Genomic DNA, 16,887 nt, shown 5'->3' with positions numbered 1-16,887 from the left:
TGAAGAGATAATAAGAAGGATATGCAATTAAACTTGATTATTGGAACAGCCCTTAGGAGAAAGACCTGGGTGTGCAGCTACCTGTGATGGAAACCCATGGTTTTGGTTCCCTGCTTTGAGTATGTGCACTGATGTCCCATTGGACCCTTGTGTCTGGGGTCTTCAGCAACTGTCCTCAGTTACAGCAGCCTTGGCCCCAGTGCAGGCGTGTCAGGTCCTCTGGTCTATTGTTTGGAATCCTTCTTTTTGCAAGAAGCAAAAACAGTTTCTTGGCTGCAACTCTCTGGGGCACTGTGTTTTAGGAGACGGGTGACTCCTTTTCACATGTCTTGACCACTGAAACACTAGTCCCAGAACACTCCCAACCAGCTACTCCTGTGAACTGCTTGACACAGCAAGCTGGACAGAGCATTGTAGGTATACTAAGCTTCTTCACACACTTCAGAGTTCCTTATGAATTTGCTGCCACAATATATGGTGATTACCATTAACTGAGGTAGCTTGGAAAGGGAATTAGAGAGATTTGTGGGGGGTAAGGCTATCAGTGGCTGGTAGTCATGAGTCATTGTCCACTCTGAAGTCTAGTCGCTGGAGAGCAACAGCAGGGGACACCTCATGTCCAGTTTATGGGTTTCCCAAGAGGCATCCGGTTGTTCACTGAAGAAAACAGGATACTGGACTAAATGGGCCTTTCTGCCAACCTAGTGAGGCTCTTCTTATGGATTCATGTCTACAACTCAGTGCAGCTGCTACAGGATTGTGTCAAGTGTAGAGCTGCTAATAGCAGTAAGAGGGTGGATGTTAGAGTGAGGCTGGTGGGTATTCCCCAGATTATATGTGCCTAGCTAGGAAAACTGTCATGGCTTGGCTAAGTATAGCATTTTGATAATGATAGGTTTTTGGTCTTCAGTTTAATGCACCTTTGTGCTATGTACCTGACTTATCTTTGTTTTTGTCCCTGCAGAGCCTCCAGTGACAATGTTGCGCCTTCCTCAGGACATGGGCATTCCTGAGACAGGCTCAGCCACCTTTGAGTGTGAGCTATCCCGGCCTCTAGCTGAAGTGAAGTGGTACAAGGTAAGAGGACTACTTCTAACACTGCCCCCTCCTTTAATTTTCCTTGATCTGCCTCTAAGAGTAGTGGTTCTTCTTCAGAAGAGCATGACTTGTTCAAGATTGCACCAATATTCCTGAATTGTGTAGCCACCCATATGTTCTCAACCATGCCCTCAGAAATATGTAAAGAAGGGCTCAATCTCCCTACCTTCCTCAGTTCTTAACCAGACTCTGTTTTCTATATTCTGGGCTGTCACAGAATGGGAAGGAGATCCAGACAGGGCCCACTTGCCGCATGTATTCAGTGGGACGCCGGCGTCTCCTACAGCTCAGCCACTGCAACCTTGAAGATGCGGGCGAGTACACATGTGATGCTGGTGACTGCCATGCTTCTGCCAAACTGCGAGTTTTTGGTATGAATGGCCTGGGCAGGATGTGAAGGCAGAGATGGGATGGGGGGAGGTTGAGTGAGGATTTGGACTATACAAAGGAACCTCAGGCCTCTCATTCTTTGAAGATCTGTTGGCCTTTGCGTATGCTTCAGTTTCCCTCTCCCACTTGCCTACCAGATAGCTGCCTCTTCTGCCTTGGAGGTAGGCTGGAGATCATCTGCAGTACACTGTGGTGAGTCAGAGTCTTGTTCTGAAGCTTGTACAGCTTGTACAGGAAGCTAGGTTTAGGATAAACATTCAGTGCTGTTTGGAAAAAAAACCCCTGTTCGCAGCGGTAAAAGCATTTCACTAACGGAAAAGCATGCCCAAGAGGGGAATCTTAAAAACTTTTCAAGAAGACATTGGACAGTCTCCTGTCAAAATTGTTTTTGACATATAGGAGGATATCCCTTTTTAGTATAGGGGCCTGATCTTGAAGCTAAATTACTCACTTGGGTGATGGTGATAATTCTTTCTGGAACTGCAATAAATTCAGGCTGTGCAGGAAAGGCTGGAGGAGGAAAAATATCATTCAGATTCCCAAAGTTTAATCTGAATGAAGGCTCAAGATCAGAAGCTGCTGCTTTTGATTCCATAAGAAACCTTTAAAAGTGGAAAAGTCTATGGGCATGTATAGACTGTCCTCCTCCCTTAAGACCAAGAGAGGGCAATCTGTGTTCCCTTCCTCCACACATCTTCAATAAGAGAGAAGGACTCACTGAATTTCAAGGCCTAACTAAGCCCTGACACTTATGATTTAAGATGTTAAGCACTGCAGCTTCTGCTAGGAAAGTTGTTAGCTTGGAGGCACATCTCTCTCTCTCTCTCTCTCTCTCTCTCTCTCACACATACACACACACACACACACACGCACGCACGCACGCACGCACAGAGAGAATTAAATAGGTTCAAAGGTAACTCTCTCTGGGACTCTTGGGAACTGTAGTTCTATGTTGAGGCACCTCTCTTGACAAAATTTCAATTCACTTCATCAAGCTGCAAGCCCAGTCATCTTTGGAGGAGGTCACATCAATTATGCTGAAGTTCAGCCAGGATAAAATAGATGTCTGGGTAGTATTAGGTTGTTTGATTCACTTTGGAATTTATTGCAAGCAAAAATAAAGTGACTTGCCCCTGCTGGGATACAGTCGCTTACGGGATGCAATTGGGAATTATTGCACAAAAAATGCTGCCAATGCTGCCAGGCAACTGCATCCCGGCTGCATCCAGGCTGCCATCCATGCTCAGCCTGCTGATTTGCAAACACTCAAAGCTCCCATTTTTGAAATGCAGTGGGTTAAGAGTGCTGGGAACCAGGATGCAGCTGGGATGCAGTTGCCCAGTGGCATCGGCGGCATTTTGTGTGTGATAATTCTCAATTATATCCAGTAAGTGACTGTATCCTGGCCGGGGTAAATTGCTTTGATTTTGCATTCAATAAACTCCATTGTGAATGACGGCAAAGGATACTAAGGGCTCATACTTATCTCTAACACAGTTCAGTCCCAGTATCTGATAGAGATGGTAATCACTGCCCTAAATCCAATGGTTAGTCCATAGTAGACCTACAGAATCAATCAGATTTACTTGTGCATTGATTTACTGTTTAATCATCGAGGAGGTGTCTAGGTAATGCTTAAAAAGAATTATACATTCAATGGCTTCTAGCCACAACAGCTACCTCTGATCCTTCCTGGAGATGCTTTTAGAAACAAGTCACAGACCATGATAATTAAATGGAGCATCACTATCTATCCAGAGGCAGTGGCTGGAGAGCAACAGTAAGAAAGAGTGCCACTGCCCTAGTATCCTGCTTGTGAGCTTCCCAGAAGTACCCAGGTGGCCACTGTGGGAAGCAGAATGCTCATGTAGATGAACTTTTGATCTGATCAAGCAGGGCTTTTCTGGTGGACTTGTTAATAGGGCCTAAATACCCTAAAGGCATCAGATCTCATCTGATCTTGGAAACTAAATCATGGTTAGTACTTGGATGGGAGACTGCCAATGAATTCCAGATTCTGTAGGCTATATTTTAGAGGAAGGAACTGACAAAAGCATCTCTGGAGTATTCCTTGCCTAAGAAAACCCTATAAAATTAATGCAGTCACCATAACTCTGCAGGTGACTTGAAGGCACATACACATGCACCTGGACAAGTTAGTCCAATTCAGCTATTATCTAAGGACTTTCCCACACAAACCCCATTCTCACAGGAGTCACACTAGTAAAAATAAAATAGGAACATACCGCTTTCAAGGCAGCCATCACTGGCACCTCTTTCAGTGATGTGATCGGGGCTACTGTCTCCAACTTGCTCTCTGCCTGACCTCCCCCATACTCTCACCTTCCTACCTTATGCCCTACCCAGCATGCCTTTAGGTTTTTGGGGGTGGTGGTGGTGGTATTTTTTCACGCAATTCCAGAGCTCTGCTGCTGCAACTGAAGTCTTTGAGAGGTTAAAAAGAAGAGGAAAATAAATAGAAAAAATAAATAAAGGTAATCGGTGTGCTTTGAAATGGTGAGGGGGAGGAGACAATGACACAACATGATTGGCAATTGCACAATTGCCCCAGGAGCGACACTTCGCATGTGGGGACTTGCGTGATTGCCAGGTCATTTATGAGTCTCCTTCATCAATGAAAAGGGATGGGTCAAGGACAGGGCAGCTATGGGTCAGAGGTGTCCTGGTGCAATGAGTATTGCCAGTGCCACTTCTTTACCATTGTAATTGTGTTTTAAAAGCCATGTGTAGTAATATCCTATGAAATATCCTTCTCATTAAGCCAGGGCCAGTGATTTCATAGAAGATTAATTTTGCTCAGATGGGGAGAGTCTGTTCCATCAATTACTGGAGGGAGTGCTAAGTGATCCGAACTAAGAAGAAGTTGAGATTCAGTGTTCTCAGTGGACCCGCATGATCCCACATGGGAATATGCTACCCATTAGAAACATCCTCAGCAGCAATTCCATGGGCCTCTTTTTCCCCCTGTGCAGAACGGCAGGTGCAGATTTTGCGAGAACTGGAGGATGTGCGAGTACGAGAGAATGAGAATGCTGTTTTCATGTGTGAGGTATCGCTCGAGGAGGTGAAAGGGGAATGGTTCCGGGATGGGGAGAGAATCAAAGTTACCAGCACTGTGAAAATACGGCAGGAAGGTAAGTGAATCTCTTCATTCTTAAAATGGGGTGGGATGGGGGAAGTGAGTCCCTATATTTGCCTAGATTACCCAGGATCAAAGTTTGTGCAGGTAGAGTGGTAGTGGCCCCTGAGGATCAGTAGATTAAAGTCTTCAAAAGTTCTTAAACTATGGGAGAGTAAGGTTCACTAAATGGCAGCTTGTGTAGGAAAGGAATAATTTAATTTGTGCACATCACTGGTTTGGGGCATGAATATGCCAATTTATATTACTCTCCTGTTCCATTGATTTGAAATGCCAGATTTAAGAATGTACGTTTTTCTCACTGTAATAAATTAGGCATTTGTCTAAATTGTTTCCCTTGTTTATTTAATAGGGATGCCTGAGCAGGCGATGCTTTGCTTTTGAAAGGTCACACTGTGCCCAGGGAGGGTGGCTTTTGTCCTTTGGCTAATCATCTGTACAGTTGCAGCCTACAAAATAAATGGAAGTGGAAAAAAGGTTTCCACCAGCATCTCAGTATTGTAGCTTAATCAAAGGGAAATTGCAACAGAAGCTCTGCTTCGCCAAAAAGATGTTCAGGTCCCTGCAATAACTGTTTCTTTGTAATATAAATATCTATGTCTGGATAAATATGGAAACACATGTGTATACACACATAGACCATTAGTTATCTTAATTTTAGCAGCACAGCAAGTCCATATCTTTTTGTTTCCAGTTACCCCCATTTCTGGAGACTGGAGGCAAATTTCCATATGCCTCTTTAAGAATATTGGCATCTCTTCTGTATTTCTTCACCAGGAGCCCGGCACTTCCTGCTTCTGTGCTGTGTCCATCCTGAGGATGCAGGCCAGATCCGTTTTGTGGCCAAGGCAGCTACTTCTGAAGCCCGTTTAGAAGTGGAAGGTAAGGAGGCTGCTTTGCAGTTTGCTTTGGTTCCCGGCTGTGAGATTTGGCTGGGGTTAACAAATGTGGGAAAGCATGTGTGTGTATGGTGTGTGAGTATATATGCATCTGTGCATGCATAGGAAAGACAGCAGTTTAAATTTAAAGGACAGGTCCTAGACAAAGTGCCTGTTTGCATGAGGGAAGATGAACTGTAGTGTCATGTGTTTAATGGGCAAACCTCTCTGCATGTATTTGCATGTGTGTATATACACACATATAGAGAATAAGACTGGTGTAATAGATATGATGGAGGTTAGAAACCTATGCTGAAAGATTAAAGGTGAAAGATGTAAGGTATACCTGTGTGTGATCTTGGGTTCTCTCTGTAACCAGTGAACCATCAGGAGTTGCTAACCCCAGCCAGAGTCTCGGGGTGTATTCCTTCCACAGCTTTGCCCATTCGCATTGTGAAGCCACTGAGGGACAAAACTGTACTAGCCCGACACAAAGCCACATTGGAATGCACAGTCTCACAGTCTCGTGGGCGTGTACGCTGGTTTCGTGGTGACACAGAGATCTTTGCTGGCCCCAAGTATGAGATCTGTAACTTGGACTGTTATCGAACCCTGGTCATCCACTGTGTTGAGCCTGCAGATGAGGGTCTGTACACCTGTGACGCACTGGACGACTGTTCCACAGCCCGCCTGCTAGTGGAGGGTAAGAGGGAGCACATAAGTGCAGTAAAGAACAATATGAAGGGGAAATGGGTTGTTTATAAGGGATAAATATTTAGGAGTGAAATTATGTGCCAGTAGTAGGGAGAAAAAGAAAATCAACTCATTCAAGATCTGGTGCTGGTGAAGAGTGCTGAGGATACTGTGGACAGTCAGACTAAAAAATGGGCCCTTGAACAAATCAAGCTTGAACTCTCCTTGGAAGTCAAGATTATTAAACTGGGGCTATTGTACTTCAGCCACACATCATGAGAAGACATGACTCATTATGAAAAACAATAATGTTAGGAAAGGTGGTGGAGGGAAATAGGAAGAGAGGAAGACCACACCCCAGATGGCTAGGCTCAGTTGAGGAAACCACAGGCCTGAATCTACAACATCTAAGTAGAGCAGTGAAATACAGAGGGGCTTGGAGATATCTCATCTACAGGGTTGCCATGAGTTGAGGTCAACTTGAAGGCATTTAACAACAACAACAGTAGGCAGAAGAGGGAACAAAGAAATGACAGAGCACAGTAGGGCTTTGCTGGTCCAACTTCAGGTAGGTCCCAAAACTGATGCAAGTGCAAAACAGCAACTTGGGGTAGTAGATATAAATATACTATTAACTATCTGGATGGCTCTAAGCCAGGCCTGTACAACATACTGCCTGAGGGCCACATGTGGCCCACCAAAGGATTTTGGGTGGCCTGCAAGAATGTGGAGTGACTTCAACCCTCCTCCACTGCTCAGCCTCCTCCTGAGGAGAGGGCCATGCAAAGGGGAAGGAGGTAGGGTGAATGCTCATCCTACAAGGCTCCTGCACTGCTCAGCTTTTTCCTGAAGAAAAGACCAGGTGGTGGTGGAGGAGGAACAAATGCTCACCCTGCAAGGCTCTTTGTCTGCCCAGCATTCTCCTGAGAAAGACAGGTAGCAGAGGAGGAAGAGAGGCAAAAACTTGCCCCTCAAGGCTCCTCCATCACTCCTGTCCTGAGGAAAAGTCCAGGCGGAGGAGGAGAAGGCTCCTCTACCTCTCAGCTTTCTCCTGGAGGTCCAAGCAGAGGAGGAGGATGGAATTGATATTAATTCTAATTAATATTAATTAATTAATTCTAATATCAATCAATTAATATTTAATTAAAACCCACCTGCAGCCTGAAGAAGTTTAGCCTATTTTACTTTTGGCCCCTACCTACTGACAAGTTGTGCAAGTCTGCTCTAAACATACATTAAACCCTGGAGATTACTTTCTATACTCCTTCTTGTGTGCTTTCAAGTGGTTTCTGACTTATGGTGACCCTATCATGGGGTTTTCTTGACAAGATTTGTTCATGGGGCCTTGGCCTTTTCTAAGGCTGACAGAATCTGACTTGTCAAAGATCGGGATTGGTCTGGATGACCCTTGTGGTCTCTTCCAGCTCTTTGTGTGATTCTATAGTCACTCAGTGGGTTTCCATAGCCAAGTAGGGATTCAAACACTGGTCCCAGAGTTCAGCACCCAAATCACTACACCATGTTGGCTTGCTTGCACTAGGACTGCGCTAGTGCAGCTTTCACACAGATAATGCCACTCCTGGTTCCCCTGGCCCCATCATTTCAGCAGCCTCATTGCAGAATAGGGTGGGTGGGAACTTGATATTACTGTTTTGAGACATTTGGTAATCTGCAAACCAATCTGAGCAATACCAGTAGGTCCATCCCAGTTTACTTTCTCCCTATTTGTTGTGGGGGAATGGCAACTGTGCATCATATAGGAAACTGATGCTTTTCTCTGTCTCTGCAGCTGAAGGGATCCAAGTGGTGCGGGCCCTGCGAAATGTGGAAGTGGTGGCTCCCTCTGATGCTCAGTTTGAGTGTGAAATATCTGCTCCTCCAGCATTCAGTCCCCACTGGAGCCTCAATGGAGAGGAGTTACAGTCTAGCTCACAAGTGCATATGGACAGCATAGGACACATCCATCGGCTGAGGCTCTGCCAGACAACACCTGGAATGAGTGGGATGGTAAAGGTTTCCATGGGCAGTGCCCGTTCAAAGGCCCATCTCACAGTTAGAGGTACATCTACCTGCACTGGTAATAGGGGATAGAGTATTAAGAGGGTTATGGTACATGAAAATCCAAGTAAGTCCCTATCCTAATTGGCTGTGAAGCTATGAGAGACATATCAAACCATCTGTGGCCATAGCTACTTCTGTAGTCCTAGATGAATTATCAACCGAGGAACTGCAAGGTGGTCAGTGTCCTTGTTTTGAGAGGGTTGTGGGTAGAAAATATAATGGAAGGAGAGATAATTGAACAATGCCTCTATCCTGTTAATATTTATCCCTTTCTTCTGTCCTTAGAGCACTAGCATTAGGAAGATGCTGAATGTAAGCACGGAAGGGCCAGGACCACCAGGGGAAGGTGGAGACAGTATATTGGATGGTCGCATGAACATCTGGAAGGATGGACACACTGATGGATAATTCTTCTTCCTTTTGAGTGACAAGGAAAGCAGATTCTGCTTTATTAAATGCTGTTGATTACTGACTGTTTTTTAAAATTAAATCTTAGTTGTCTTTGTTAGGCGAGATAGCTTTTATAAGGCCTCACCACGTAGATCAGGATGAGATCAGGCAGTGAAGCATTTCCCTGCACTCTCTTCCATAGGCCTCTGACTGCAAGGTTGCTTGCCCTGTATGCATATATGCTTTCAAGTTGCCTGTTGAGTTACCCATGAACCCCACAGGATTTTCTTAAGCAAGGAATTCTCAGAGGTGATTTTTGGTAGTTCCTTCCTCTGAAATACAGGCTACAGTGCCTGGTATTTGTTGGCAGGCTCCCATCCCAAGTACTAATCAGAACTGACCCTGCATTGCTTCCAAGATCAGATAGGATCTGGTGCCTTTAGCATAGTATTCAAATGATACAGAATACTAGCTAGGGTAATATTGTGACTATTGCCTGCTTGTTTCTTTCCTCTCCTAATTTACCCATCTGAAACAATACGAGGTTACATGGAAGAAGGGGCAGAGCCTATGCAAGGGCATATACATTGTGTATAGATAAGTTGTGTGTATGTGTATGCGTTGTTGCTGTTGTTGTTGTGTGTGTATACACATTTCTTAGGTTTTACCCCTTTAGGAGGATCTGAAAGAGCAACAAAGGGTTATAGGCTCTACAAAGAAATCTGAGTGTGTAACATGAGTTGGTTATCTGGTGTGTGACAAAGACTTGCTGATTTGCCTCCTTGCTTTAGATAGAGATTCTGAATCTTACGGTGACTCTTCCCTCCAGAGAATTTGTCAAAAGCAACACCGTCTAGCTAGAGATGAACTCAGGCATAATATCCTCCAGCACACTTTAACATGGTAGCTTTTCTTCAAAATAAGATGCTTTATCCATAACCCCATAACATAGGCTGCATATGTACATCTTTGTTCCTGGGAATACTGCTATGACTTTGTCATGCAGGAAGAAGTGATGATTCAAGACATTGTTTAGTCATGTTTGCTGTTCGTGATGCCTGAGGATATGGCTGAAACCCTACCAGCTCAGGCTTCCAATATCCATGCACATAGAGGCATCAGTGTTCCTGCCCCAACCCAGTGCCAGTGGCACATTCATTCATGAAACTACTACTTCTGAAAGGCTTCTTTTTTTTTTTTACTTGCGCAGCCACAGCTGGCCAGCGTTTGGCACATATACAAAAAAAGAAAAGAGAAAGACAAAACAAAGAAAATCAAGAGTGCAAGGTTTCTGTGGTGACAACAATGGCAATTGGTGACAGAAACATGCAGTTTCTCCATGGAGAAGAGGCCTTGCTGAACTGCACTGTATTCTCCCCATCCCACCCTGAAATTGATGGCCAATTAATTCTTCCCCCAATCCTCTCCAAAGATGTAGACAGCAAGAGACTCATTCTCTACCCCACAGAGAGATCACCCACAGACAAAAGCCAAAATATAAGGCTTTCCTAGGGAAAAAACTTCCATCTCCCCACCCTCCCCAGTCCTGTGAAGCTAGGGTAAGTGCAGATATGGGCCTGAGGAGGAAGAGGATTGTAGGAATCCATTTTTCTGCTTTCCACCCATCTTTCCAATGGTCCCTCTGGGTCCAGCAGATATCTTCAGGCCCAACTTTGTCAATAATAAATTAATACAAATACAAACAAGACTATGTACATGGGTATTCCCCCTCCCCCTTTCCAAGCTCCTCACTACTCTCCCCACTCTCCAGATTGAGGAGCAGAGTAAATAGGCAGCAGGAGAAGGAGGGGACCTCAGAAAGGCTCATTGCCTGGATACCAGTCGAATGGCCACATTTGCTCCAGTTCCACCACACTCACGCTTGCACACTTGGACAATTACCCAGCCCAGCCCAGCCTCCCTCCCTCCCTCCTCCCTTCCCTTCTTGAATCACCCTTTGAGACAGAAAGCCAGGCACTGGTATGGGCAAGGGGCCCAGGGCCAGAGAAGCCCATTTCCCTGAGCTGGCTAGTTCCAGCCAGACTGGAGTGAACTGAATCAAATCCTATCACTGTCATTACTCAACGGGCACTTGCACCCCGAAGATAGCCCCTTGGGCCAGTTCATGCAAAGACATATTCCAGGATAAAGACTGGGTCCATCATGTGGTGAGATAGCACAGAAACACTGCATGGTCCCTCTGTTTATGGGTCACACCGGCAGTGGTGGGTGGGAAACAACAGCAGGTTCTTGTCAGTTTTGTGGAAGTGGCTGTATGTGATCAGTTCTTTCCTTCATAGCCGCATAGGACCATGCTGATTCTTCCACCAAATCCTCTCTTCCACATTTGTGATCTGGGTGGGTTATAACCAGGTCTCTCGTCAGCCCTTTGCCCCAAGTTCTTGCTCACACTCTTCCCTTGCCCCTTATTTCATGGTGGCTTGGTCAGAGTCAATGTAGCACTGGAGGAATTCCGCATATATATGCAGCTTGAGAGATGCTGGGCTACCTCTGCATGTCCAGGACTGGCTCACAAATGCCAGTGATGAGCATCTCCCAAGTCCTGATGGTAACACAGATGCTAAGCTATATCCATGTGGCCTGAACCTTGAGACCACTGGTGACAGTGTCCTTGTGTCCTGGTGAGAGGTGCTGGACTATACCCGCATTGCAGGGCCAGAGCCCGTTGTCAGGGGCACAGTAGAACCACAGTCATAATCTATGTCAATGGCAGCATGAGTGCTGGCCAAGAGACTGTTGAGAGAGGAACCTGTCTGCCGCTCTCGGAAGCTCTGTATGTAGCTCTGCAAGAGGAGGAAGCAGAAAATGAGAATGTTGCCAATACTCCTCCACCCTTTCCCCCAAGCCATTTCTGTCAAAGTAGGGATGGACTGCCCTTCTCTTGTTCTGGAGTGTTCTGGAAAAGTCCAGGCTCTCTTACATATCTGCCTGGAAGAAGATATATTATCTGAGCTTTTTTCAAATCACTGCAATGTTATCCCTTCACAGGAAGTAGCCAAGAACCAGCTGCTCCGACACACACCACTCTTACTTTTTTTTTTTTTGGTATAAAGTCGGCCCTCTCCTTATGCGGGGGATCCGTTCCGGATTCCTCCGCGTAAGGTGAATTCCGCCTATGCTCAAGCCCCATTGGAAACAATGGGGCTCGCGCACGGTGGTGTGGCGGCGCGCGGGCGGCAGGGGCTTATGATGCGGGCGCGCTGTACATTACCCAGAAAAGGCTAACAACATTTCCTAAGGTGGTATCTACCCCTCTTGACAATGGCCCGGATCATACTGGTAGTCCCAAACAGTAGAGACCCACCAAATCGATTAGATTTATTCACTGTTCAATTATTGATTCAATGGATCTGCCCTAGTTGAGAATGCTAGTAGGAGAGGATGTGCTTTGACCAACTGTGCTGTGACCAGGGGAGAATGCTTTCAGGGAAGTGTGGCTTCATGCTGCTGTGACAAGAAAAACAAAGCTTCTTCATACTTGTGTGGAAAGAACATTGACTATGTCTATGTTCTATAGTGTTGGCTATAGCAGAACCATAAAATGTGACCAGCAGGTGCACATTCCTAAACATGCAGTGGCCATATGCCAGGAAATCCTGACCAGTTGAAATTCCATGATGCCTTTTCCTAAAATGTTGGGAATGCATGTCTGGTGTTCATACTTTACAAACTGACCATAATGGGACACTGTCAGAGACTTTAAAGTTTTGAACAGATCACTTTCCTTTCCTTCTCTGTCCACCTGAACACTTCAGTTTAAAGAGAAAGATGGCTAGCATCAGAACAGAGCACAACTTGACCCAGGCTATTTGTACCTCTGACAACACTGAGAAAATTAACTGGCATAGACTTATTGGATGTAACTGGTTATTAACTTATGTGAAGTGCACTAATCATCACTTGATAACTGTCTACTGACAGTTGTGTTTCTACACCAATTAGAAATGTTCTACTAGGGCCTTATGGGAAGGACTACTGATAATAGTTAGAGATCCCTCTATAGCTGAAGCAAACCTTAATAGAAACAAAAGAAGAGGCTAGAGAGATTTAGACCTCAACTGCTAGCTCCCAACTGAAACTAAAGCAGAATGACCTGGAAATATCCAATAGGACCTGATGTAAAAGAGACACAGGCGGGTTACACACCGCCATATTAGTATGCGACGAGCACGTACTAGGGTTAGGAAGGGGCGGTGCTTCCACACCCCCTAACCCTAGTACGCGCTCTGCACGCACAAAATGGCGGCGGCCGTCACACGGTTGCTGCCATGATGGCGTCACGAACGCACTGCGACACCATCACTCCGCGTGAGGGCACTTAATGCGCCCTTTGTGCAGAGCAGGAAGGAGCTCCATTTCGGAGCTCCTTCCTGGTTTGCGTCGCTGGGCGCAGCCTTCAGACGGCTGCGCCAGCGACACAGAGGAGAAAGGGACCAAGCGGCCTCTTTCTCCTCCTCCCCGCCGCCGCGGGGTGTCCTTGGGGCTTGAAGCCCCAAGGACACCCCTTTCCAGACTGTGGGGAAGCGGCCTTTTGCTGGAAAGCAGCGGATCAGGGCCTCAGCGGCTGCCGTTCTCACCACTGAGGCCCCGATACACCGGGGAAAGGGGCGGGTACAGGCCGCCACTTTTCAGCAGTCTGTAACCCACCAATAAGTCTAAGGATGTGTACAGTGAGCCCTTGGTATCTGCTGGGGTTTGGTTCCAGGACCTCCCCACCCCCTGGTGGATACTCAAATCTCATTATATACAATGTTGTAGTAAAATGATGTCCCTTATATCAAATGGTAAAATCAAGTTTTGTTTTTTGAATTTAAAAAATATTTTCAAGCCATGGATGGTGGAATCTATGGATGAAAAATCCATGAATACAGAGGACCAACTATAGTTTATATTTTCTGAGACACAACCTCTCCTTACATCAGGTCCCAAATTAAATTGCCAGATGCAGGTCAGGAACATGGCCTGCACAAAGTTTCATTATCTACTTTCCTTCCATATAAGTGGTGCTGTGTATTACTTGGATGGTACTTCTTGCCCTGCACATGAAGATATTAATTGGTGACCAGCCTGTGGCACTAGGTTCCCATTGACTTTTGCACTACCCACCTCAACTGTCTCTATGAGAATTCTATATTTATAATCTGTATGGGATGTGGGATGCAATAGACATTAGTGCCATAGAATGCTATCCTACACAGATGAGTTACTGAATGAAGGAAATATTAAATGTAAGTCTGTCTCCCAAGAGGGTGAATGAGATGTCAGAAAGAAACATGAGGGTGAGAAGAAAAGAATCAGAAGCAACCTGACTCTCTCCAACGGTCTGTCCCTGCTGCTGGATAGCTGAATTATTCATGGTGTAGTTGGGAGGGGTGTGACCCACTTCCCCAGTACATACTGTCCCACCTACTACCCTGCTGGAAGGGGGCCTGGCATTCACTCACTGGAGAGAGCACATCCCCATCAAATCGGCGGACAGGGTTTGGTTTGCGACGGTAGGCAGGCTCTGGTGGATGGGCCTTGTGTTGCACATGAGGATGGGGGTGTGGCCGCTTCTTCTTCTTCTTCTCCTTGTGCTCCTCCCGTTGCTTGATCCGCATCAACTGGACACGGCGCTGCTGCCGACTGATAATCACTGTGGAAGGAAGGCGAGGTGGTGAGAAATTCAGTGTGATAAAGGCTAGCCTAGGGTAAGCAGATGGCACTTCTGCGAACATTTCACTGCAGGATGAAGTAGAGATCTAAAATAAGAGTCAAGATCCACCAACCCTCCCTTGCCTGCTCCCAGACTGAGTTAAGTTCATGGTTGGCAGAGCCATCATGAAATATATGGGAAATGACCAAAGAATGTGCCCTCTTACTGAAGATGTGCAGTTCCTGGCTAGGCAACAGTTCTCACCAGTGCTTGGGAAAATTTATTTTCTAGCTCCCAGAATCCCCAATCCAGCCTGGTTATAGATGAGTAGATTCTGGGAGGTTGCATCCAAAAATAACTTTTTCAGGCTCTGCTACACCTAGAGTAAGAGGCTCAGCATGGCTACTATGCTCTGTCCTTGGGGTATCGCATGTTAACCAGTTCTGTACTGTTGCTGAAGGAGTGTCTGACGCTTTTAAAAAAGTCAAACCTTGTTGTTTTTGATAACTTAAAAATATGGAGAAAAGTCCTTGGATGGATTTTCCACCCTTCTTCTGCTATCGGCGTGCATCCTCTAAAAGTGGATTTTAAAATAAATAGAAAATGGCAGGTTGCAATTAAATTTTGCATGTAATGTGTAGTTTAGCCTTTGGAGACAAATTCTGAATTGGATGGATTCTCCTATATGAATAGGATTAATTATGAATTTAATTACAGATTAAAATTGATCCGTGCAGCAGGGACTTAAGCCTGCTTGGAAAGTAGATTCCCCCCTCCCCCCACTTCTTTTCTTTCTGCTAGAAACAGTTGGTCTTTCAGAAAGGAATTGCTGCCATTTGTTTCTACCAATAAGAACCACAGGTAATGAAGCATTCAGCTAAAATTAATATTATGCCTTTATAAACCATTATTTCCCCAATATTAATAGTCTTGTTTCAGAAGCTCTTATGGATCAGGTGGGTTACAACAGCAAGGAATTTCACATTTCCAAAGTTAACTGAAAAGTAAGTAACAGCCTTTAAAAGGAATGTAGCTAATACTCATTACAATGAATAGCCTTTTCATTCAGGATCCTCCAAAAGGCCACCTTCATTCTAGTTTTGCAGTGGTGTCAATATCAGTTATTGACTGTTAATCATATGAGGTTTAAAGAAATAAATAGATCAAAAGTGCTGTCTGTGAACCAGTATGACCAACTCTTGCATTCTATGGGCCTAAGTTAGGCTTGCTATACCCCAGCTGCAACCAGGAATTCCCGATTTTGGGGGCCCCGAGCCCCTCCCCCCGGACGGGTGCAGCCCCAAAACCGGGAGCCCCCCAGTTGCAGCCTGGGTTGCTGTGCCCCAGGCAGGCCGTCCTGCCCTCCTCCTCTTCCTCGGGGAGGCGGGGATGAAGAGGAGGGCAGCGAGGCCTGCCTGGGGCGCAGGAGGCAAGGGAGGCGGCGCCTCCCCGCGCGCCCATGCCACCCTCCTCCTCCGCCCCCTCTCCCCCAGGCCGCGCGGAGGAGGCGAAGGTGGACGGAGGCAGCACCTCCTCTGCACGGGGAGGGGGAGAGGAGTGGGGGAAGGTGGCGCAGGCGCGCGGGGAGGCGGGGATTCCCCTGGGATCCCCCCCCCCAGCGAGGCCCTGGATGGGGCTCCATGATCGCGGAGTCCTCCAGGCCTGGCATGGGCTTGGGGGACGCTGCCTCCTAGCCCATGCCAGGCCCTGGATGGGGCTCCGCGATTGTGGAGTCCTCCCAGGCCTGGCATGGGCTTGGGGGACGCTGTCACCAGGCCCCAGTGAGGCCTTGGACAAGGTTTAAAAATGTAGGACCTTAAAAAAATTTCCTGGCCAGGAAATTTAAAAAAAAAAAGTCCTACATTTTAAAACCTTGTCCTACATTTTTCCAGTTTGGAGGTCCCCAGGGATGGCAACCCTAGCCTAAGTGAAAGCTCTGCAACTCAGCAAGTTGAAGCTGTATGTATTTTACTAGGTAGCTAAATACAGAAATGCAGTATCTGTAAAATAAAAAATCAGGCCAGGAACAAACTGGTGTTAGAGACCTGATTGTGAAGGTAAAGATACAGCATTAAATACCAAAGTCAGAATAATCAATGCCATAGTGTTTCCAGTTTCTATGTATGGTTGTAAAAGCTGAACAGTAAAAAAAGCTGACAGGAAGAAAATAAACTTATTTGAAATGTGCTGAAGAAGAGTTCTTTGGTATCATGGACTGCTAAAATGATACACCAGTGGATCCTAGAGCAAATTAGGCCTAACTTTGACTAGATGCCAAAATAACTAAACTGAGACTATTGTACTTTGGGCCTATCAAGAGAGAATATGATGTGCTCCAAAAGGAAATAAGACTCTTTAAAGTGAAAGGAACTAGGAAAAGAGAAAGACCACATCACAAGTGGATTGAGCCAATAAAAGAAGGCCCAGCCTGAAGTACATCAGACATATACAGGATTTTTGATTACTGTGGGCTTTTGCAAATCTCTTATTCATAGGGTTGTCGTAAACCAAAGGCAACTTGACAGCAAAAAACAATAAGCAGAGCCTCTGTATCAAACTAT

At 45.9% G+C, this 16,887-nt stretch overlaps 2 protein-coding genes across 8 annotated transcripts in view; one reads left to right on the top strand and one right to left on the bottom strand.

The window, feature by feature from the left end:
* Positions 1-8,937, top strand: part of OBSL1 (obscurin like cytoskeletal adaptor 1) — a 74,927-nt gene extending 65,990 nt beyond the window's left edge. For 6 of the 7 annotated variants that reach the window (XM_042447027.1, XM_042447026.1, XM_042447025.1 and 3 more), the window contains 7 exons: positions 965-1,077; positions 1,316-1,469; positions 4,482-4,643; positions 5,426-5,530; positions 5,906-6,229; positions 8,009-8,278; positions 8,566-8,937. In XM_042447027.1, the coding sequence (XP_042302961.1) occupies positions 965-1,077; positions 1,316-1,469; positions 4,482-4,643; positions 5,426-5,530; positions 5,906-6,229; positions 8,009-8,278; positions 8,566-8,573 (1,136 nt within the window). In that variant the 3' untranslated portion in view covers positions 8,574-8,937. The remainder of the gene's footprint in view (positions 1-964; positions 1,078-1,315; positions 1,470-4,481; positions 4,644-5,425; positions 5,531-5,905; positions 6,230-8,008; positions 8,279-8,565) is intronic. The other variant, XM_042447024.1, reaches the window with a different exon arrangement.
* Positions 8,938-9,847: 910 nt separating this feature from the next.
* Positions 9,848-16,887, bottom strand: part of TMEM198 (transmembrane protein 198) — a 28,984-nt gene continuing 21,944 nt past the window's right edge. The window contains exons 4-5 of the mRNA XM_042446915.1: positions 14,136-14,326; positions 9,848-11,474 (exon numbers count right to left, since the gene is read on the bottom strand). Coding sequence (XP_042302849.1) covers positions 11,328-11,474; positions 14,136-14,326 — 338 coding nt within the window. The 3' untranslated portion in view covers positions 9,848-11,327. The remainder of the gene's footprint in view (positions 11,475-14,135; positions 14,327-16,887) is intronic.

Source organism: Sceloporus undulatus, chromosome 1, assembly GCF_019175285.1.
Source record: "Sceloporus undulatus isolate JIND9_A2432 ecotype Alabama chromosome 1, SceUnd_v1.1, whole genome shotgun sequence".
In the NCBI taxonomy this organism is placed as follows: domain Eukaryota; kingdom Metazoa; phylum Chordata; class Lepidosauria; order Squamata; family Phrynosomatidae; genus Sceloporus; species Sceloporus undulatus.
The sequence above is the reverse complement of the archived record's forward strand: the minus strand, read 5'-3'. Positions and strand labels throughout refer to the sequence as shown.